Below are 23,502 nucleotides of genomic sequence, written 5' to 3'. Positions count from 1 at the left end.
CCCACACACACACACACACACACACCCAAACACATACACACACACCACGTTTGTTTAGGTTCATTCCCAACGGTTTTCTTTGTAGGTGTGTTTTTGTTTTAACTTTGAGTTTCCTTTTCGGTACACGTTGGTTGTTACAAGCAGTATACTGATCTTCTGCATCCCGTTCAACTACTCACTCATAGTTAAATTCGCTCTAAAATCTTTTCATGCCCAACTGCAACTCATATTGGAGGCGTTATCTGTTGTCCATTCTCGCTCATCGTAACCGTTCATGAGTAAACTGGCCTATGTCGCCATTGTCCTCAACAAGGAAGATACCTCTATGGGCTGGGTTAATACTTCTACATATTCACAAGGACGTTTACAGTGCAGGAGTGTAACAACGAAGTGTGCGTTCCATCAGCTTTGGTTTGTCTTGCAGGTATGCTATAGAAATTAGAAGTACATGTAGGTTATTCTTACAATGTATATAATAAACTATATCATGTATACTACTTTTCTGACGCTTTGTTTTAAATATTGATTTATTGCTTTATTAATACAATGTTTCATGAAACATTTGTTTAAATATCGAATTTATTTTACGTCATACAATCTGTCTGTTTTATTTGTACACCTTTGTTCTCATCATACGATCAAGTCAAACATGTTAAGTTTCTTACGCCTACGATGAATCAGAAAATACCACAGAGAGATTTAACAATGTAGATATTTAATAAATCCAAAGGCAATCACGTATTTCATTTATCTACCTTGGCATATACCAATGAAAGTAAGTATTATCAACGAAAATACGAGTGAAGTCGAGCCACTTTAATACTAGTTAACTTATTGTGTATATACATCTACATAAACAGGATAAACCAGTCCAATGCCTCCATTGTGTATCATAGCGATGACTTTCAGTTCTCTGGCTATCAGGACTAAATACACTGTGATGTTAACGATGTACTATAATTTATAATTTTATACTTTATATATGTATCACATTTAAATGTGGTTGGGTTGGTCTGTAACATATATTGAAGTTACAGCCTGTCGACTATACTCGGCAAACGTATTGGTATACATGTGTACAGAAACGCAGTAATGGCGACTAATGACTTCATTGCTATTATATCAAGGAAGAATACATCGGTTGGTTAAGCACCAACTTAATACCTGTCACTACTTACACTGTGTTACAATGACTGGTTTCCTTTACAGGTGGACCCGTTTGCTCATGACGTGGACATTCATACAACTAGTGTTTTCAATTATATGTGTCGCAGGTAAGGACAATATTCAATAAACATTGCCGCCTCTCCTTAGAAATAGTATCACCGTAATAAATGCGTAATAAGTTTGTTTTAAACACGCACAGTAATTGGAAACTACTGTGCAGGCTTTCGAAAACTTCTGTTAGTTTTGTCAAGCAATGAGTGCAAATGAACGAACAGATGTTTTCGAAAGCTCGCAAAAGAAGTTTTCAGTAAATGTTTGTGTTCGAAATAAAATTTGCATTTTTTATTTCTACCACACAAGCTACTAGACTTAATTAGCTGTCATACATCTGTATCACGGAAAAGCTACTAGACTTACTTAGCTGTCAAACATCTGTATCACGGAAAAGCTACTAGACTTACTGAGCTGTCATACATCTGTATCACATCACGGACAAGCTACTAGAGTTACTGATCTGTCATACATCTGTATCACAGACAAGCTACTAGACTTACTGAGCTGTCATACATTTGTATCACGAACAAGCTAATAGACTTGCTGAGCTATCATACATCTATATCACGGACAAGCTACTAGACTTACTGAGCTGTTATACATGTGTATCACAAACAAACTACTAGACTTTCTGAGCTGTCATAGATCTGTATCATATCACGGTCAGGCTACTAAACTTACTGAGCTATCATACATCTGTAACACGGACAAGCTACTAGACTTACTGAGCTGTCATACATCTGTATCAAGGACAAGCTACTAGACTTACTGATCTGTCATGCATCTGTATCACGGACAAGCTACAAGACTTACTGAGCTGGCATACATCTGTATCACGGACAAGGAACTAGACTTACTGAGCTGTCATAAATCTGTATCACGAACAAGCTAATAGCCTTACTGAGCTATCATACATCTATATCACGGACAAGCTACTAGACTTACTGATCTGTCATACATCTGTATCACGGACAGGCTACTGGACTTACTGAGCTGTCATACATCTGTCCCCCGGACAAGGAACTAGATTTACTGAGCTGTCATACATCTGTATCACGGACAAGGAACTAGACTTACTGATCTGTCATACATCTGTATCACGGACAGGCTACTGGACTTACTGAGCTGTCATACATCTGTATCCCGGACAAGCTACTAGACTTACTGAGCTGTCCTTACTGAGCTGTCATACATCTGTATCAAGGACAAGCTACTATACTTACTGATCTGTCATGCATCTGTATCACGGACAAGCAACAAGACTTACTGAGCTGGCATACATCTGTATCGCGGACAAGGAACTAGACTTACTGAGCTGTCATAAATCTGTATCAAGGACAAGCTACTAGACTTACTGAGCTGTCCTTACTGAGCTGTCATACATCTGTATCAAGAACAAGCTACTAGACTTACTGAGCTGTCATAAATCTGTATCAAGGACAAGCTACTAGACTTACTGAGCTGTCATACATTTGTATCACGAACAAGCTAATAGACTTACTGAGCTATCATACATCTATATCACGGACAAGCTACTAGACTTACTGAGCTGTTATACATGTGTATCACAAACAAACTACTAGACTTTCTGAGATGTCATAGATCTGTATCATATCACGGTCAAGCTACTAAGCTTACTGAGCTATCATACATCTGTAACACGGACAAGCTACTAGACTTACTGAGCTGTCATACATCTGTATCACGGACAAGGAACTAGACTTACTGAGCTGTCATACATCTGTATCACGGACAAGCTACTAGATTTACTGATCTGTCATACATCTGTATCACGGACAAGCTACTAGAGTTACTGAGCTGTCATACATCTGTATCAAGAACAAGCTACTAGACTTACTGAGCTGTCATACATCTGTATCACGGACAAGCTACTAGATTTACTGATCTGTCATACATCTGTATCACGGACAAGCTACTAGAGTTACTGAGCTGTCATACATCTGTATCACGGACAAGCTACTATAGTTACTGAGCTGTCATACATCTGTATCAAGAACAAGCTACTTGACTTACTGAGCTGTCATACATCTGTATCACATCGCGGACAAGCTACTAGACTTACTGAGCTGTCATTCATCTTTATCACGGACAAGCTACTAGACTTACTGATCTGTCATGCATCTGTATCACGGACAAGCTACAAGACTTACTGAGCTGTCAGACATCTGTATCACGGACAAGGAACTAGACTGACTGAGCTGTCATACATCTGTATCACGGACAAGCGACTAGACTTACTGAGCTGTCATACATCTGTATCTGATCTGTCATACATCTGTATCACGGACAAGCTTCTAGAGTTACTGAGCTGTCATACATCTGTATCACGGACAAGCAACTAGACTTACTGAGCTGTCATACATCTGTAACACATCACGGACAAGCTATTAAACTTACTGAGCTGTCATACATCTGCATCACGGACAAGCTACTAGATTTACTGAGCTGTCATACATCTGTATCACGGACAAGCTATTAGACTTTGTATCACGGACAAGCTACTAGATTTACTGATCTGTCATACGTCTGTATCACGGACAAGCTACTAGAGTTACTGAGCTGTCATACATCTGTATCACGGAAAAGCTACTAGACTTACTGAGCTGTCATATATCTGTATCACGGACAAGCTACTAGATTTACTGATCTGTCATACATCTGTATCACGGACAAGCTTCTAGAGTTACTGAGCTGTCATACATCTGTATCACGGAAAAGCTACTAGACTTACTGAGCTGTCATATATCTTTATCACGGACAAGCTACTAGACTTACTGGGCTGTCATACATCTGTATCACGGACAAGGAACTAGACTTACTGAGCTTTCATACATCTGTATCACGGACAAGCTATTAGACTTACTGAGCTGTCATACATCTGTATCGCATCACGGACAAGCTACTAACCTTACTGAGCTGTCATACATCTGTATCACGGACAAGGAACTAGACTGACTGAGCTGTCATACATCTGTATCACGGACAAGCTACTAGATTTACTGAGCTGTCATATATCTGTATCACGGACAAGCTACTAGACTTACTGAGCTGTCATACATGTGTATCACGGACATGCTACTAGGCTTACTGATCTGTCTTACATCTGTATCACGGACAATCTACTAGACTTACTGAGCTATCATACATCTGTATCACGGACAAGCTACTAGACTTACTAAGCTGTCATACATCTGTATCACGGACAAGCTACTAGACTTACTGATCTGTTATACATCTGTATCACGGACAAGCTACTTGTCTTACTGAGCTTTCATACATCTGTATCACGGACAAGCTACTAGACTTACTGAGCTGTCATGCATCTGTATCACAGACAAGCTACTAGACTTACTGAGCTGTCATACATCTGTATGACGGACAAGCTTCTAGACTGACTGAGCTGTCATACATCTCTATCAAGGACAAGCTACTAGACTTACTGAGCTGTCATACATCTGTATCACAGACAAGCTACTAGACGTACTGAGCTGTCATACATCTGTATCACGGACAAGCTACTGGACTTACTGAGCTGTCATGCATCGGTGTCACAGACAAGCTACTAGACTTACTGAGCTGTCATACATCTGTATCACGGAAAATCTACTAGACTTACTGAGCTGTCATACATCTGTATCACGGACAAGCTATTAGACTTACTGAGCTGTCATGCAACTGTATCACATCACGGACAAGCTACTAGACTTACTGAGCTGTCATACATCTGTATCACGGACAAGCTATTAGACTTACTCAGCTGTCTTACATCTGTAGCACGGACAAGCTACTAGACTTACTAAGCTTTCATACATCTGTATCACAGACAAGCTACCAGACTTACTGAGCTGTTAAACATCTGTATCACGGACAAGCTACTAGACTTACTGAGCTGTCATACATCTGTATCACGGACAAGCTACTAGACTTACTGAGCTGTCAAACATCTGTATCACAGACAAGCTACTTGACTTACTGAGCTGTTATACATGTTCATCACGAACAAACTACTAGAATTTCTGAGCTGTCATACATGTGTATCACATCACGGACAAGCTACTAAACTTACTGAGCTATCATACATCTGTATCACGAACAAGCTACTGGATTTACTGAGCCGTCATACATCTGTATCACGGACATATATCTGTATTACGGACAACCTACTAGACTTACTGAGCTGTCATACATCTGTATCACGGACAAGCTACTAGACTTACTGAGCTGTCATACATCTGTATCACATATCACTGACACGCTACTTTCTGAGCTGGCATACATCTGTATCACATCACGGACAAGCTACTAGACTTTCTGAGCTGTCATACAAACATAATTAACTTAAATTGTCGTCATTTTATTAAGCGTGATTAACATTGATACCGGTTAGACAGTTTTGATACAGGTATGGCTAACTATGACCTTAACACCTGTTTTTATTCTCCTTGTTGAAACCTGGCGATATTGTCCTTGTACTTTTTAAACGGTCTCCGTTCATTTTTCCCTCGTGTGATATTTTGCCCTATTTTGTTATCGCTTTTGAGTTTGAACTACAGTTCTGTCGATATTATGGAAAATTTAAATAGGTTTAGATAATGCTGTACGAGACTTCGATATCGTATCTTAACACATTTCTAGTACACTCACAAACGCTTATGAGAAAGTTACATCTATCAATGAAACGACGTACCAAAAAATCAAATAAAACATTATTTTCATGCTAAAAATACCATTTTACTTAATTTCCTTCAAAGTCTCGATGTTTATAAGTAACCATGGTTATTGCATTTAGGTGCAGAATATTACGTGTATACGAATGGTGAGAAGGCCAATGAAGGGAATGTACAAATTAACGACGGTTCGACCTGGTTTGACCTTTGTACAGACGGATGGGATGATACGGACGCGACAGTGGTGTGTCGTATGCTAGGCTACACGGGGTAAGAGAGCGAGGTTATGACGGATACAAAGTTGGACCATATCAAAGAAAACCAAATGTGCAACAGGTGTAATATAATACAAAATGCAGTTTGTACGTTAATTATAATAAAAAATCCATTCATTTAATGGGAAAAGATACACAAGGTAAGTGAACGAGGTAGTCTGGTGACATGTTTGTATACGTTTAATACTGTGGCGTCTTAATGTCGTCTGCTAGGTTACAAAGGGTAAGATAGTAGTATACAGTGTACTTACTGCATGTCTCATGTACGGCGGTAAAAATAGGTGCATCATAAAACACACCACAGTATGTACGTTGATTATAATAAAAATAACCAAAACACATCCATGCGATGGAAAAGAAAATGTTTAGAAGAAATACGCTACTCATAATTATATCATTTTGTCTAGCATGATTTACATGAAGTACTAGTTTAAGTTAAAAATATATGTTGAAGACTAAAGTTGTAGACCTTTAACGTTTTAAATATTTGTATAAGCACCTTACTTTTTACTCTACTCTATGTAAATATACAGAACACCTTTCATTCTTCTGTTTTTATTGTCACCGATGAGTTTTAATTGGACGAAATCGTCGTATGGCGCTGTAAAATGTTTGCTTTGTTAGACATCCTGCACTTACTAACTTTGTTTTCGTCTTATTTCTAGTGATCATATTCTTTAAATGTATTTAAATGCAAACCCATTATATGAGACAGACCTCCAAAAGCCACTAAAGGTCAGACTAAGAGAAACAATACGTCTTGGGACCTGCAAATAACCGTTCGGGCATCAATTGTTTGTGTCGCTTCAAGTTTTACAAACTGTTTCTGGACTTTATCTGAGATAAGTAATATTTTATTTTTCAGTGGTGGAGCTACTGCTAGTATTAACGCCAATGGGTCTACGTTTTCCTCCATGGTACAGTACAAATTTGATTGTGATGGTACCGAAACGTCTCTCCAGGACTGCCAAACAAGTAGCAGTAACCAGACCGTCTGCCAAAACAGCTCTTTTTCCCACGTGTCATGTGCTGAAAGTGAGTATGTAAATTAGATTGTGTATTTGATATGGTATTTTTTCCTGTACATTATTGTGACGTACATATGTAGATCAATTATATATGCTTCTGACAAAGAAAATTATTATTTTTATACAAGGGTTGTACCGTTTATATCACTATTTGTTTTTTATGATCATTATAGTTCCTGTGCCGAGTGATTTCTTTCTACTGACGTTTGATGCTTCTATTGCAAAAATGGATCGAGCATCTGGAAGTCTTTCATTGGTGCAAAATGGATTTCTTGGCGAACTAAGAGCTATTACTTACGATAGTTTACAGGGCAACATAATCTGGACGGACATTCAATTGAACCAAATTGCGTTATGTGCGCTCAACGGAGGGGAGACAACCGTGATTTATCAGGCCGGAAACGGTAGGAGATTAAGTTTATTATTGTATATATGACATTTAAACATTACTAGTCATTAAAAATGATATATGAAATCACAAACACACATAAAACGGATATCTCATAGTATGCATTAAGAGTATGGACTGGATGGGTCTAGCAGGTTGTGATTCCCCGAGATCAGACACTGGCTAAGTACCTTCTCCAAATACCTGTAACTAAGCGAGATCGGGTTATTTCAGTCGAGGGCTAAGATTCTGTAACATAATATCAACCGGGGCGTAAGTCGAGGTTGGGATGTTACAGAATCTTAGCCCGAGACTGTGATAACCTGATCTTGCTCAGTTAGAAGTAATTGATTTTTTCTCGCACCTTTTAGTTCGAAAAAACACTATTCAACTATGCTAAAGGCTATAAGTGTCCCATATGGTGCTTCAAATAAGAATGACCTTTTACTACTAAAGCTACATTTGAATGCTTCCACATAAAAAAGTAGTCCGTCCTGACAAAGAAGACAACGTATTTTCTAGTGTAGATCATATTTTTCTACAACATCAGATATCCGACAATATCAAACCAGACAGATCGGACGAGATAGAGATAGAAAAATATAGCACTGGATATGACGTGGTATATCTCTGTCTGAGGTGACGTTGCATGCTTTATGACGTCATACTTAAGCAAGCAACATGGATCGAACTTAATGCTGTTGATATATATTTGCAAAATTACCTTATGTTTTCAATCAATGTTTTCAGGCAGCAAGATGGACGGTATTGCAATGGACGTAACTTCCCGCCTAATATTTTATACTGACACCGGATATGACGAAATTGGATTCATCAACGCAGACACTTTCGTAAAAACTATTGTGGTCGATACCAATCTGGATGAGCCAAGAGCCATTGTGTTAGATACACAAACAAGGTGAAATCATCTTTATGGATATGAATCGTGCTGTAAATGTTAAAACTGAACCCCTGTTCACATGGGGTTGAGGATAGTCCGAGGCAGAGATACACAGCTAGTAAACAAAGTTGTGTACTCAAGTTGTTTACATTTGGTAAATTTATGTTGGAGGGTACACAAACAGACTGTAGCTGTACGTTTTCCTGGTCAAAATGAATATGCGATGACTTATAACAAATGTGATAAAGAATCCTCATACCACTTCCAAAGGCTGTTACCAATTAATAGAAACTGGTACTTTCCGGCGTGATGACAGCTTTGATAAATAATTTCTGAAAGAAAACCGTACCCTATGGGACTTAAAATGAAAAATAATAAAGATGAAATCAACAAAAAAATATTAACGATTGTAATCTGAGTATTACAAAGTCAGCGGGGCTAGACCGGAATTCGAACCTTGGACTTCAGATTATTATTCCATTTCTCTAACCGATTATGCTACCTGGTCAACGGATATCTACTTGCCCATCTGTGCTATAGTTGAATCTAAACGAAGTTTAGGGGAGGTTACTGTATTTACGAAAAGCCACAGTGTAGTGGGACAGGGATCCTTAATTGTACATGATTTTCCAAATTCAAGCTTTTGCCTTTTCAGAACTACATTGCGCTTTTTTAAATGTATATTGTTGGATCAATGACGGCGTTCTGTCAGTACATTCTTGAAATATTGGCTCTGCATTGTTGGTACATTTTGATGCAATGATATTTGTTGATATATGATTTTGATATATCGAGGATAAATCTATATACACTTGTTGTTGTATTTATGATTTGTATGTTTTTATTCAGTGCTATCTTATTGGTGAAGTGTAAATGTGGTACTTGTATGCTGTTGACTAAATTGGTTTACATGTTTATTGTGTGAGCAGAGAAATTTTCTGGACAGACTGGGGAACAAGTACTGCGATTGAAAAATCGAACTATGACGGTTCCAACAGGACAACAATTGTCAGTACTGGGCTTGGCTGGCCAAACGCTATGGTACTCGATGGTAAGTCATTGTGTATGTACTGTTATTCTACGATTCATCGCAAATTGTGTTTACATTTCAAGTTTCGTGTCGATAATTGACATTATAGTAAAACGCGCTATAATTACTAGAGAAAAGTATATTTGTGAATATTCTTGCAGGTGATCTGTTGATATGGTGTGATGCTAAGAACGATGTCTACGAACAGGTGCATCGAGGTGGCACGGGAAGGACTACCTTAAGAACATTAATCGGAAGCCAGTGTTTTGATTTCATTTTGTTCGAAGACTATCTATATGTTAACGATTTCCATTATCAGTAAGTAATTCTAGCTGTTATTTTCTCGGTATAATTTACTACCATTGAACCATATCGAGAACTCTCGTATAAAGTACACACCTGCAAACATTATACTTTAGTTGTTGCGGACAACTTATAATCAGCATAGTCCCCAAAAACGATCCTTTAAGCACAACAATTTCAGTTTACGAACCGTTAAATAATGTACCCTGTGCTATTAGAAACTGGGTTTTTTTCTGGCATGACTATAACTTTAATAAATAAGTTCTCAGAAGAAATTCAAACCTTATAAAACACACAAAAAGAATAATAGTAAAAAAGGTAAAATAAATCAAACATGATAAACAACATTGTTCTGTGTGTAATTATACCGCATTGTTAGATCGGGATTCGAACTCTGGAGTTAAGATAGTTATTCTACTTCATAAACGGAAGTGTCCTGGCCTAACTATGCTGTAGTAATATCAGAAATGAAATCAAAGAGGGGTACTGTATATACAAAACAAATGACTGTGAAGTGGAACAGAATTGTTTAAAGCATAATTTATGGTGGTGTTTGTGCTATTACAATGCTGTTCCTATTTACAATGAAAGCTTCCATTGATCATGTACGTTGGTACAAGTGTTGGTTTTTGTTCCTGCTTGTGTGCTGTATGCTTCAACTATTTATTGTATTCCGACAGAATAACTTATTAACTGATTTTATGATATAGGACTTTAAGTATATGTAGTAAGTTACGGGTACTACTACCTAATCTATAGTGAGGTAGAACATATCTTCTAAGGGGCTTTGTTATTCTTGCTATGAGTAACTTGTAACTTCCCTTTTCAAGATATGTATCTTCTTTCATAACATTGTCCCTTTATAATTCCTGTATAACAGCGATCAAATGTAGACTAGACATTGTAAAGGTCCTGTTTTTTCTGCTTTCTGGTGGTTTTTTATTTCTTAATTGAAACATTCGAATTTCAAACCATTATTTATTATGTAAGCTACACCACAACAGGTGTTTGTTGTGCTATACTTAACATTACAAAAAAAAAGAGTTTCAAAAATATTTCAAAATAGAAACATCGGAATTAATAACTTAAGTTTAATTGCTGATGCGCTTTACCTTAAGAACGCAAATATAAAGGCAAATTATTCAACCTCTCCCTATCAGCTATCGAATCGATAAATATTGTTCAATACGGATATTTTGCTTTTATATTATCTGTACATTCGTCTGTCGGTTCACAGGAAAATATACTTATATTCACAGACAGATAGTTCGAGTGAAAACAGACGGCACTCAGTCTTCGTTATATGGACCACTTTTGTCTAAGCGATATGGAATATATCATCACATACAAGGTAACACCAACCATACCAATAGGCTCATTTTCATTAAGTCTACATTTACCATTAAGATTTAAGTAGTCTGTTTGTTGATCCCTACGTAATTTACAAATGAATTGATATAACGATGATCTTTTAACACAGAGAGTGCAATCTTTGCGATTAAATTACTGCCACGCAAATTGTGGTACACTTCGTTCAGAACACTCATGATATGTTTTCTCCAATTGTTACTTTTTCTATATCGAATCAATTTATGTTGCTATAAATATAAAACATCTACTTGTACAGAAAAACCTTTTTCTCAAATACTTGATGAATAGGAAATGGGGGTTCTGCATAAAATCCGTCCCACCCTCTATATTTATAGCAAATCCCTCCCTATCGGGATGGATCAGTGAGAGACCAGTGAGGGATGAGGGACTGACCACATGGCCTTTCATAGGAATTCCCTCTCAAAATAAATTGAATACGCCATAGGGAACATTGAGGGACTACCTTGCGTCAAGTCTTTTTTTTTTAGACCAACTGGTTATAGCATGTAGACATATATTCGCTCAGTATAAATAACTGCGACAAGCTTATTATTGTTCCATAGTTTAACGTTTTACTGTCCCGGTATAATTCGTTAATCTGCAAACCTGTATGTTTCCCTATCACAACGATAAATCCATTGAGATTAAAACCAAGCTTAGATTTGGTTTCATAAAAAATATATATGGACTCTTCAATTTTCTGTAAAAAAACGCTTATATCTTTCAGATATGTAAAATAATGGTACAGAAAAGGATACATTTTTTTCGGAATTGAAATCCTTTGTTGCTTAGCTATTGTTTGTATACGAAGCCGTGCTCGTTTTTCTCAAAGATCGTCAAATTGATCACATGCTTTCTCACGTGACAATTCTGTCTTCACCTCGCCACAAAAAAAAAAGATTTTGAAGTAAGCATACAAAAGCAAATAAGTCAGGTTTTACACCTGTGATTGTACTTTCTTATGCACATCTAGTTGTAGGATAATACAATATGGTTTTAAGATTATCAGGTTCACTGTGAAACACAACAATCGCCAATAATTAGCATATTGTAAGGCGAGTAGTTCCCGGTCTTCGTTGAAGATGAAATTAGCGGAGACCCAATAGAGGTATCGATACTCTGTCGGAGCGGCACATATTTATCATCATTTATCATCTTTTTTAAAGTTTATTTTTGGAGTGTGATTAAATATTATAAATAACAATATGTTTTCCTCATATTTATTATCTATGCTTTATTATTTTAATAATACTATACATAATAATCAAACTATATACCAGCTATATTCATAACCACAAGGCCGAAAGTTTACAGGAAAATTGTGTCTCTTTTGGTTAAAACTTTTTTTATTCAAATTTTGTTTGACAATACATCGAAGTACATGTTTTATAGAACAGAAAAGGAAACAAAATCAAGTTATACCTTTGACATTACTTACAAACCGATTGTAGTGCATTGGATGTGACGATTTTGTGAATGAGTTATCTGTTGATTATTTTGTTTTATATATATTCTTTTTTTTTTTTTTTTTTTTTTTTTATATGCAGCTAATTGACCCTTGCATTAGCTAATTTAGCAAGTTTAACTGTTTGACCATAGTACAGACTTACAAAGACATGGTCATGTCCACAGAAGAATAAGAACAATCTCTATTGGTACAATGTTGTTGTTTTTTTTTTTTTTTTTTTACAGCATACAAATCATTACTGGCTCTTCTAGGGCTCTTCACACAAATCTTGCCTGCACATTTTGAGCTCCGATATTGGAACAGTTCGGCGGTGTGAACAAAATTACCAACTCATTTTGACGTACATGTACTAGTTACTTTTAGAATTACTTACACAAAGAGACTGGGGTTGTGGAGTTCTTGATGTACCTTGGAAAATGAAGAAACATTGCAGTGGTTTTGATAATTACAATAATGTAACATAGTTATTTCAACTTTGATTTATGAAATAGTTTCACTTTGTTTAAAACAACAACAAAGTAACAAAATATCAAAATATTTTTAACATCTATTGCACTTACAGCTGCCCCGTGAAAAAATCAAAAGGTATGTATTCAGTCAAAACACAATAATGCAGGCTCTATTATATATTTACTCTCCATGTTAAGCTTCTCTGCTCTCTTCGTCATCAAATGAATCAGCTCACTACACACAGTTTCACCATGTTTGTTTCCTTCTCGGACACACGCATGCGCAGAGTTACATACGAGTGTTAACGTACGAGTTTGTTACGGGTCACAGACTTTTATTTAGAGTGTTTCTAGCATTAATACAATATTCTGGCAGATACTTTTGATTAGCGTAATTAAGAAAAGGGGTAAGTTTTGTAGCACACTTCTAAAACAGTTACTTTAATGATATTTTCAACAGTGATGTTTACCATTATAGTCCCTTCAAATCTACTGCAAAAGCCAATCTAATTACCTCTTAGTTGAATAAACATATACCAGAATGACGACATCATCAAATAAATCTTTCCAAACACATGATTATAGGGGGGTTTACGTGCAATAAATATATACAATAAACCAAGTCAAGAATTGAGCTATGCCTATTTGTGTTTTATGTTTATAATATTAAGATATAAGTTATCCGACATTACACCAACTCTTTTTGGCATTACGCCATGACCATACCCACTGCACAAAAGTGTTGACATCTATACATGCACTTATATACATAATCACGTGCGGGTTGACGAGGTCAAAATAACTTTAGTTCTATTTGTCCTTAATGAATACAACGACTACAGATATTTGGCATAAACCGTCACTCTATACATGTATTATGCAATATGAATATGCTTATGTTGGTCCGTGGCAATCTATTTTTACTGCCAGGGAGTGGATTTAATCATTTGAGGGTCCCTTCTTGTTTGAAATATATGTACATGTAAGTTATAGATTTTTACTGAAAAGATATACCTGAAATACAGAGTTGATATGATACCCTTTTCTTTTTCTTTTTTTGCTTCTGTTGCCTCATTGAACTGACATCATGTTCCAATTTAGTTAGATATTGATTGTTTGACAAATATATCACATTCTGTTACCTGGCTTCGGTATCACAAACATTTCCTCAAATCTCAAGCTCAAATCTTAAGTTTGAACTCAGCTGAGATTTACCGCCAAATGGGTATCACAAAGCTGGTAAAACTTAAGCTCGGCTGGTTAAACTCAAGCTCAGCTGAGCTTGCCGACGTAAACTTCCGCTGAACTCTTCACACCTAAAAGAGCACATTTCTCGTATCAAGACTGTGCAGTTTTTCGCGCGATGTCGCACTTGTTGTGTGTCAAATCACATGTTTACGCTGAAAGAATTTTGAAAGAATTTAATATCATTAAACGAAGAAGAGGTATAATCTTTGTAACAGTTTTTAAGTACAATAACACTGTTTTTAACAACATGCATTTACTTCACTCAAAATAAATCAGAACATGCTATAAACGTGTTCATGCGATCGATTCCCGTGTCCGTCAGTTTTCGAGGTAAGCAAAGGCAAAGGTGTTAGAAAGCTCCTATGATGAAAATAAAGATTAATTTGTAACCTGTGTGGTCAAAAAGATTCCGTTAACGACAAAGATCTAGAGGAAATGGCTACGTCGCGGACATTGCGTTTACTTTGTACTCAATACTTGGTACCACGACGTGATCAAGAATATACTGCAGGTGCGACACAAAACGGGCGAGTGTTATGATTCCCTTTATTCAAACTTAAGACAAGAAATTAAGTGACAATTTCTTTTGTAAAATTTGAACACCCAATAACCACAGGTCTACCAATCGGGACTGGGAGATGTATTGTACATAGTCGTGACTCAAAGACTATTCATAGTAAAACCTAACTTTATTGTTGGTACTTTTAAGTGACATTGCCTAATACATGTAGCTAATCAAGACGTGTATATATTCCTTCGATTATACAATACACATGTATATATATGTTATATTTTGAGGTGAAAGGGTTCGATATAATATGTCTAAAAACGCACTTTTTAATGTGAAGCCTAATAGATATTGTCCTTGATTTCCTTAATCCATCACATTTTACAAATAATAGACTTACATTGTTGCAAACATTTATTAAATACGGGTTTAAAAATTCCACATGAACGATATTCATTTCTTCTGGTTACTTTACGTTGTCATTGATCGTCATTTAATCATTATTGCAATTGGCATAGGTAGTGAGAAGTGATTCCTTATAATGTGAAATGTAGTAAATGCAGAAAATTTTGTATTATGGAAATTTCCACAATCCACCTCCATCTTTTTTTCAAACATTTTTTTTTAAAATCTAAATATTTTTTTGTTAAAATGATCTATTTATATACATCATGTTATCTACATGTACCTATATGTACAGTCCCGTGCCAAATTAAAGTTCACAGTTATCTTTTTCCCTCTTAATTTCCTGCATTTCTTCATATATCAGTGAGTTTTCCTGATCTCATTTATAATGTTACTTATCGAGAGAAATATTTGAAACATGAAAAAGAGTTATCTGGATATTTCTTTCACAATGCGGTTAATTTTTTTCGTTGAGCGATTTTCAAGATGTGCTAATTATTATGCAGAGGAAACTATACTTTTTGCATAACGTCATTTTGTTCTTTATCTTACTAAAAGTTTATGGTAAAATATGTAATTCCTGAGATACAGCTGTTGTATCTTGAAAACTGCGAAACTGCAAATTATGAAAATATAACGAGAAAAAATAACCCCAGACATTTAATGGATTTTAAAAGCCATGCAATCGTATGTACATGTAAAACAACGACCGTTCATAGAATTATATCATATGTATATATTTTGTTATCTAAATCTGTTGGATATATCTACATACACATTTAAAGATTGCAAATACACCGCAGAACTACCATGTGGTGAGATACACAGGGACCTGATAATTTGTAACCGCTATATTTGGACCTAAACTATTTACTCTGAACACCTTACGTTAGGTCTAAATATAGCAGTAACACATTTTAAGGTCCCTGTGGCATAATACTCCAATCTAGTCATTCCTTTGCCCCACTTTTATCAATCATTGAAATCATGTTTCACAAGGAAATTATTTTTGTTTGTTCAACTGGTTCTGTATATACTTTGGTATAAAATAGCATATATTTAAACTACTTGGTTTAAAACCTTAAATGCGTTCATGGATGATAAGTCGCTGTCTGGTGCATTTAATTAAGTCCCGCAATGTATTTAGTATTACTGATCATGGTCAGTAGGCGCTTCTAACGATCAGACGACGTTCTTGAGAAATTACATTACGAGGTATTTGCATCGTTTTTGTTATTTTTCATAATGAAATATATACTGTTATGTGTAAATTATGGAAACAAATTACTGATTGTACCCAGAATTGCATGTCAACACATTCAAATGTTGTTATTTTACCGAAATATTGTCTATATTGTAACATCATCTCGGAGCACAAGGTGGCAGTACCCAAATCGGATCGGTACCCAAATCGGATTACTTTTTGCAAAACTACTCATAAAAAAATAAATGTGTCAACAAATCAGTTATAACAATGATGTAGTCTTAGAATAGATAGCCATGCACCATTTTATGACTACAGATAATTAGTTTTTTAAGTTCAAATAGCGCAAGAAAACGTAATTCAAACTCAAATGTCAATGTTTTGATTACGTTTTTAAAAAATGGCGCGTGCGACGACTATGCACTCTGTTTTGGACTATAGCTAGCAATTCACACTATAGAAATACTTTTTGTCATATACATTCTAAAGGTTATCATAAAATGTTAATATGCTGACAAAAAAATATTCATTTGAAGCGTACGATACTGCAAAATTCAAGCCGTGATCCGATTTGCGTCCCGACATTCTCAAAAACCGGAGACGCTGATTGGTGACTTCAGAGCGTTCTATAAATATCTCAAGTGAGCCCAGGGTGCTAATTTCGTTTGTGAGAACACCCATCGATATTCTTTTTTTGATACAACCATAAATGAATATAATTCCTCCTCAGATTTTTCAATGATTTAATAAAATGATCGTTTGGTGATCCGATTTGGGTACTATCACCTGCCCAAAGTCGGTCCGACTTGGACACAAACAAGCCACGATATATCGTCTTACAAAAAGTAAAATAACATGAAAATACATCATTTAAAATATCACATGCTCAGCTTTCATGTAAAGTCCTTTGGTTGGAAACTATAACGCATAGATTATTTATATTTCAAATCGCACTCGGGCCCAGGGCTATCGTATTCGGACCCATTCATCTCGGACTCATTTTACAGCTTATTAAAACGACTGTATTTTCAACAAATGGCAAATAAATTGACAATATTTATGGTTTACCTGCATAATTGTCTAGTAAAGATTGTGTGTGTCTCCAACACTTTGGATGATTGTGACAAATCAATATTGTAAAAGCATTTTCTTGTCATTACAAGCCTGCCATTTTATAGCAAACAGTTTCGTTCCGGAGCTTGAGTTCGAACTTAAGTCTGCTCTTGGGCAGTCTCAGCTTTTTGTGCTCAGCTTGAGGCGTTGAGCTGAGTTTTTAGTTTGTGATAACGAAATACGAACGCTGAGCTTGAGTTCTTGAGTTCGGACTCAAATCTCAGCTTAAGTACGTTTGTGATACCGAAGCCTGTACACGTAAATGTGAGTAGAAAATCTTACTCTGGCACCATAGCTTTCCTTATTATAGGGAAGCAGACACGATTAAGCAATAAGAAGGTATCGGCCGGACCTGTCAGTGAGAGTATTTACAGCTTTGTATACTTTGATTAAAGATTTAGGTGTAAAATGATGACGCACCCGAATTGTGAACCTTACAACCAAAAATTATAATAATGTCTCACTCAGTGACTAAACAATCAACACGCGATGTGCATAAATGGCTAAATGCTGTTTTTATCTGGAGTCTTACGTTCTGCATGTAAATAGTTACCTTCAATAAGATAGAACGACTACAGATAATAAATGTAAATATTTACTTTCTGTGCGCTGCTTCATTTTAACGAAAGCCCATACCAAACATAAATATCTAAAGACCTTTGTTGTGTACTTCTTTATATTTTGGTGTGATTCGTTTAAACTAATTTGAAGACAAAAGTGTCATTTATATAACCGTGTAGAACGGCCTTTGAAGTATTTCCAACATGGCAACTGCTTATGCTGTAATTAATCATCAAGGCTGTGCAATGTTCAACAATGCGTTACTCATAAGTGAGTCTAATGTATATCTAACTTAGATGTAACATAATAATCCCCGAATTGAAGAAGTTATCAAACATGTCTACGCATTAGATTTAATATCCGTAAAGAGAAATACCCATGATACAACTGTATAGAAGAGTACCATTTTGTCGTTTTCAATGTTGCATATGACCTCCGCTAATAGAGATCCTTCTTGGCAGTTCAAACTTAATTTTGCAGAATTGCTTGAAGTATAACATGTTTTTTAATCGTTCAAAGTGGCATGAACATAAAACCCATTTAACAACCCCTAAACCTGCAAACACAACTGCTTAATAATTATTATAGGGAGTCTCCCATAGAAAATAACTTGACATATTGTGCAAATGGGTGTCCGATATAAGAGCATGACAGCAAAAGTTGTTTAGTGTGCACTGAAAAAAAAAATAACAATTTAAACGTGATTAAACATGTGCTATAGCAAAAACAACGGTTAGACATGTTCATCGTAAAATGTATTTTAAAGTTTCAAGTTGCATTGGCTCTGGCACTTTTTACATCATCCTGGCGGTTCGAAAGCCTTTCGTTAAAATATAATAATGAGGACAGATATCAATAATTGTACATTTAGCATATTCTGTCTAACTTTTGTATCCAGATATATGCAGGACAATGCATTCCACTAACATATATATCAAATTCTTTTGAGCAAAATATGTTAATGCGGTTTTTTATGCTACTATGTCCCTCTTGTTAATGAAGTTGGCATTTCACATTCGATTGTTGGCACCGGATCATATTACACTAAAATGTAGGTATGACATATTGTTATGTTATTAAGTGATAACGGCCTTTCCATAATATACTTACCAACAGTATCGGTACAAAAGTCCTTTATAAGTATCTATCTAGCGTTTAGACGACAACTTTTAGCAGCATTTATCTTATATTCATTTAGTCAATGTATTTCACAAATCCATAGAACTAAACACCTGTAAACAAAATATACAAAAAAAAATAATATAAATTCTGCTGTGCCGCTCCTGCTGGTGGAGTGTACCTGTCACAGTTTGGATTTGCTAATACAGAGCCTGATTGCCAACTATTTCAGTTCTACCAGCATCAAGATTAATGACACGTTTACTCAGGTGAACAGCAGACGTTCCTTGATTTGACAGGATACATTTATGTCATGTACACGTGTTACAGAAAACGCTTTATACTTCCAGAGTACCTGCTATCAGCTTCGTTTTTGACGGTGTTCATGTCCATATCCCTATTAGTATCCCTGTCTCTTTTCAGTCTTCTCAGTTGCTGGTGTATTTTCGTGTTTATTTTAAGTTTCGAATTTTGAACTTTTTTGTTAACGTTGTAATTTGTTTATGTCTGTTTGTTTAAACTACTCCTTGTTCATTGTACTGTCTCTAACATCTTGTCGTGCCAACATGTAGGTCATATTGTAGCGTTATGTGTCGCTCATTCCCGGCCATCGTACATATAGGCCTGAACTAATGTACATATATCCCGTAAATGTGTACAGGCCAGTGTATTCTTTGTCGTCAACTCGGAAGAATAAATCGGTTGAGTAAACACGAACTTTGTACCTATCCGATGAATACTGATTCACACTCACACGGATGTGTATCTATTAACGGTGCAGGGAGGTGATAACGAAGTGAACGTTTTATCAGATTCAGTCTGTCTTGCAGGTATGATGTAGCTATTATGAGTTGTTTATACTTATATAAAATAATATATCATCGTGCATATTTCTGTATATTAACGCATTGATAGGGTTATATTAATATCTTAGTACTAATATTTCGATAGCCATTTGTTTAAATGCTGTAACAAGTTAACGTCATGCAATTTTTCTATTTGTATGTGTACTTTTCCTTGGTAAGCATCTTAAGATTAAGTCAATATTCATAATCCCCGTAAGCATACGTTGGCACCAGAGAACTTATACAGAGATACAACTATATAAGTACCTATATGTTATAATGCAAAGGAGAAATAAATATCGTTTGTGTTCACCTTTTGTAGCAATGATCTATACTTGTTTAGGTTAATATTATCTGCAAAAAACACGAGTGAGCTTGGGTTAATGTTATGACCATTCCTTCATCTAATAAATATTTCTTAATAGTTCTTATAATTTCTATTTAGAATATGACTGAAACATAGACACCCTTTATACATTAATGTTGCGACATTTAGTTTTATTACTATCTGGACGAGAAGCAGGGTCATTGTGATGACATACACACAATTTTACATTTAATGGGCAGACAAAGTTATTTATTGAATTATTTATTACTCTCTTTTTACATTTTTGTTTAATTTTTGGAATTGATCTTGACCTATATCTTTTTCCTTCTGAGAGATGTCTTAAGTCATGTAGTGTTGTTTTTGTATTTTTTGTAGTGTTTCATTTGTGTTCTTGTTCGGTACATGTAACAATGTACTACTCAACATCACATTTACATTAGTTTGCGTCTACTGAAGCTGTTATCTGTTAACTTCAATCGGCTAACGCATTGATATATATATTTGAACATACATGTATTAATTGCGGCCAACGACTTTACTTTTATTGAACAAGGAAGAATAAATCGATTGCGTAAGCACAAACTACTGTTACTGCTTACACCTGTTCACAAGGAATATTTCCCTATACAGGTATACCTGTAGGAGCATGACAATGACGTGGACTTCCATACACCTGGTATATTTACTTATATGCCTCGCCGGTATGTAGACGATTCAATACGCACTAACGTCTCCCTTTAAACATATATTTAAGAGTATTTCTTTCTTTAGGATAATGCATTGTAAGCACGTCGTTAAATACTCGAGCGATAGCAAATAAATGTTGACTAAAGTTGATTCATGTATGTTAAACTTTGATACAAGAATGGCTTGGATATGGTGTTAAACATAGTGTTGTTCTCATTGCCTTTTAATGTAATGTGTTTTTTAGTCAGTAGTTAGCCCTAAGTTACCGTTTTTGAGTTCGGAATACGGCTTCATTAACATCTCGACGAGGAAAACTTAAATATAGATATAGTTGTCCCTACAATACAATAACTATAATTACGATTATTTTAAAGAATATATAACAAAATAATATTTATGCTATTATATAAACGTTTTATTTGAAATCGAAGTATTTTGTTCTATTATATTTATTGTATTTAGGTGCAGAATATTACGTGTTATTGAACGGTGCCAAGGCCAACGAAGGAAATGTACAAATTTACAACGGTTCGACCTGGTTTGACCTTTGTACAGACGGATGGGATGACACGGACGCAGCAGTTGTGTGTCGTATGCTAGGCTACACAGGGTAAGAGAGCGAGATAGTCGACGTACTGGTTTACGTTCAATACAAGAACCAATGTTGATGTTTTACAAATATGGCGTCTTTGTGTCCGTATGCTAAGCTAAACATGGTAAGAGAAGTCTGCACGAGGTAATCCAGGTTTCATGTTTGCGTGTTTAATCAATTACAATGAACTACCTGCTTTTCTTCCATGTGGCGGCTAAATCGTTAGACCAAAACAAGTGTGCACCAAGTGTATTGTAATACAAAATGCAGTATGTACGAAGACAATAACAAAAATATGCATTCATTTGATGGAAAAAGATCATAATAATCTGAGGAACGCTATTCATAATTATCTAGTATGTACAAATGTAAATAATTAAGTCTCCCAAACAAAGGGGGGCTTATTGGTTCTATTCCTCTTCCTCTTCTTCTTCTTCTTCCTCTTCTTCTTCTTCTTCTTCTTCTTCCTCTTCTTCTTCTTTTTCCGCTTTAAAAGTTTCCGACACATTTCTCTGAAACTATTGGACGGAAATGGTATTATCATGGTAAGGGGATGTGCAAATGACCTTTCATTTTCCGATCGGTCAACAAAGATGGCCACCACGGCCTCTGATTGGTCAAATAAAACATTGGTCGATTTTGCTTAAATTTCATATGTAGGTGTATTTTGGCACTGCGAAGATAGCTGCGGGGTGTTTGGGAGACTTATGTACTTGTCCCTCATTACAATTAGTACTTGTTTAGTATTTAAATTGACTTTTATCAAACCCGAGGTTGGCTGTAGCATTTTAGCTGGAATTCAGTCGGACAGGGTAAACAACAGGTACGTGCTTAAATACGAATTTCTGTTGTATCCAAAATATGAAAAAATCCTAACGTGATAAAGGGTTTCTGTTTCGGGTATACTTTGTATTAATAATGCACGTTTTGTAATACTTTATACATAGATTTTTCATTGTTTGACTTAGAACCACTGATGAGTCTATACAGGATGACATGTTTTATCTTTTGTTTCTCTTTGATGGTTACATATCTTAATTATATGATATATGGCACTATGCTAGAAGTTTGTTCTGGATTAATCTGTTACGAGCAATGTCGTACTTTCCAGTGACGGAGCCAAGGCCGGCATTGACACCGATGGGGCTACGTTTTCCTCTCTGGTGCAATCCAAGTTCGATTGTGATGGCAGCGAAGCGTCTCTCCAGGACTGCCAAACAAGTAGCAATAACCAGATTGTCTGTGATAACAGCACTAAATCACACGTTGTATGTGCTGAAGGTTAGTACGTTAATGCACGTTAGTTGTGTATTTGAATATGGCACGTATCATAGTATCATTTTACATCACTGGCTTGATCTGTTGGTATTGCCTTCGAGTAACACATATCAGAATTTTGATAAAAGTTTCGTAACGGATATTTTTCTATAACAATTACAGTACCCCAGCCGAATGATTTCCTTCTCATATCGTTTGGAACGGCTATTGCAAAAATGGATCGAGCATCTGGGAGTATTTCATTTGTGCAGTCTGGAACTCTTGAGCGTGTCATAGCTATTACATATGATAGTATACAGGACATGATCATCTGGACAGACGTTAGTTTGAAACAGATCGCGAGGTGTAACTTCAACGGAGGGAATATAACTGTGATTTACCAGGCTGGGAACGGTAAGATATGAACTAATATTTATCACAAATATTTTGTAAATCTGAAAACAAAACTGGAAGGGTACTACTGTCATGGAAGCAGAATTTAAAATGGGGTTT

General features: G+C 35.8%; 2 protein-coding genes across 2 annotated transcripts; both read left to right on the top strand.

Moving 5' to 3' along the window:
* The first annotated feature begins 127 nt into the window (after positions 1-127).
* LOC110457447 (low-density lipoprotein receptor-related protein 4-like) lies at positions 128-11,694 on the top strand. Its single transcript, XM_021508735.1, has 9 exons — positions 128-424; positions 1,210-1,274; positions 6,032-6,179; positions 7,050-7,219; positions 7,386-7,616; positions 8,351-8,519; positions 9,431-9,552; positions 9,693-9,849; positions 11,094-11,694. Exons 2-9 carry the CDS (start codon positions 1,226-1,228, stop codon positions 11,245-11,247), a joined length of 1,200 nt encoding a protein of 399 aa, XP_021364410.1. The 5' UTR covers positions 128-424; positions 1,210-1,225; the 3' UTR covers positions 11,248-11,694.
* Positions 11,695-18,903: 7,209 nt separating this feature from the next.
* On the top strand, positions 18,904-23,403 carry LOC110457625 (neurotrypsin-like; the record flags this gene model as incomplete). The annotated part of the gene is made up of 5 exons (XM_021508983.1): positions 18,904-20,110; positions 21,084-21,154; positions 21,603-21,750; positions 22,844-23,013; positions 23,173-23,403. Coding segments are annotated over exons 2-5 (604 nt in total), but the record flags the coding sequence as incomplete, so codon positions are not given.
* Positions 23,404-23,502: the final 99 nt, after the last annotated feature.

The sequence above is a fragment of the Mizuhopecten yessoensis genome, unplaced genomic scaffold (genome assembly GCF_002113885.1).
Source record: "Mizuhopecten yessoensis strain PY_sf001 unplaced genomic scaffold, ASM211388v2 scaffold1147, whole genome shotgun sequence".
NCBI classification, from domain to species: Eukaryota; Metazoa; Mollusca; class Bivalvia; order Pectinida; family Pectinidae; genus Mizuhopecten; species Mizuhopecten yessoensis.
The sequence above is the reverse complement of the archived record's forward strand: the minus strand, read 5'-3'. Positions and strand labels throughout refer to the sequence as shown.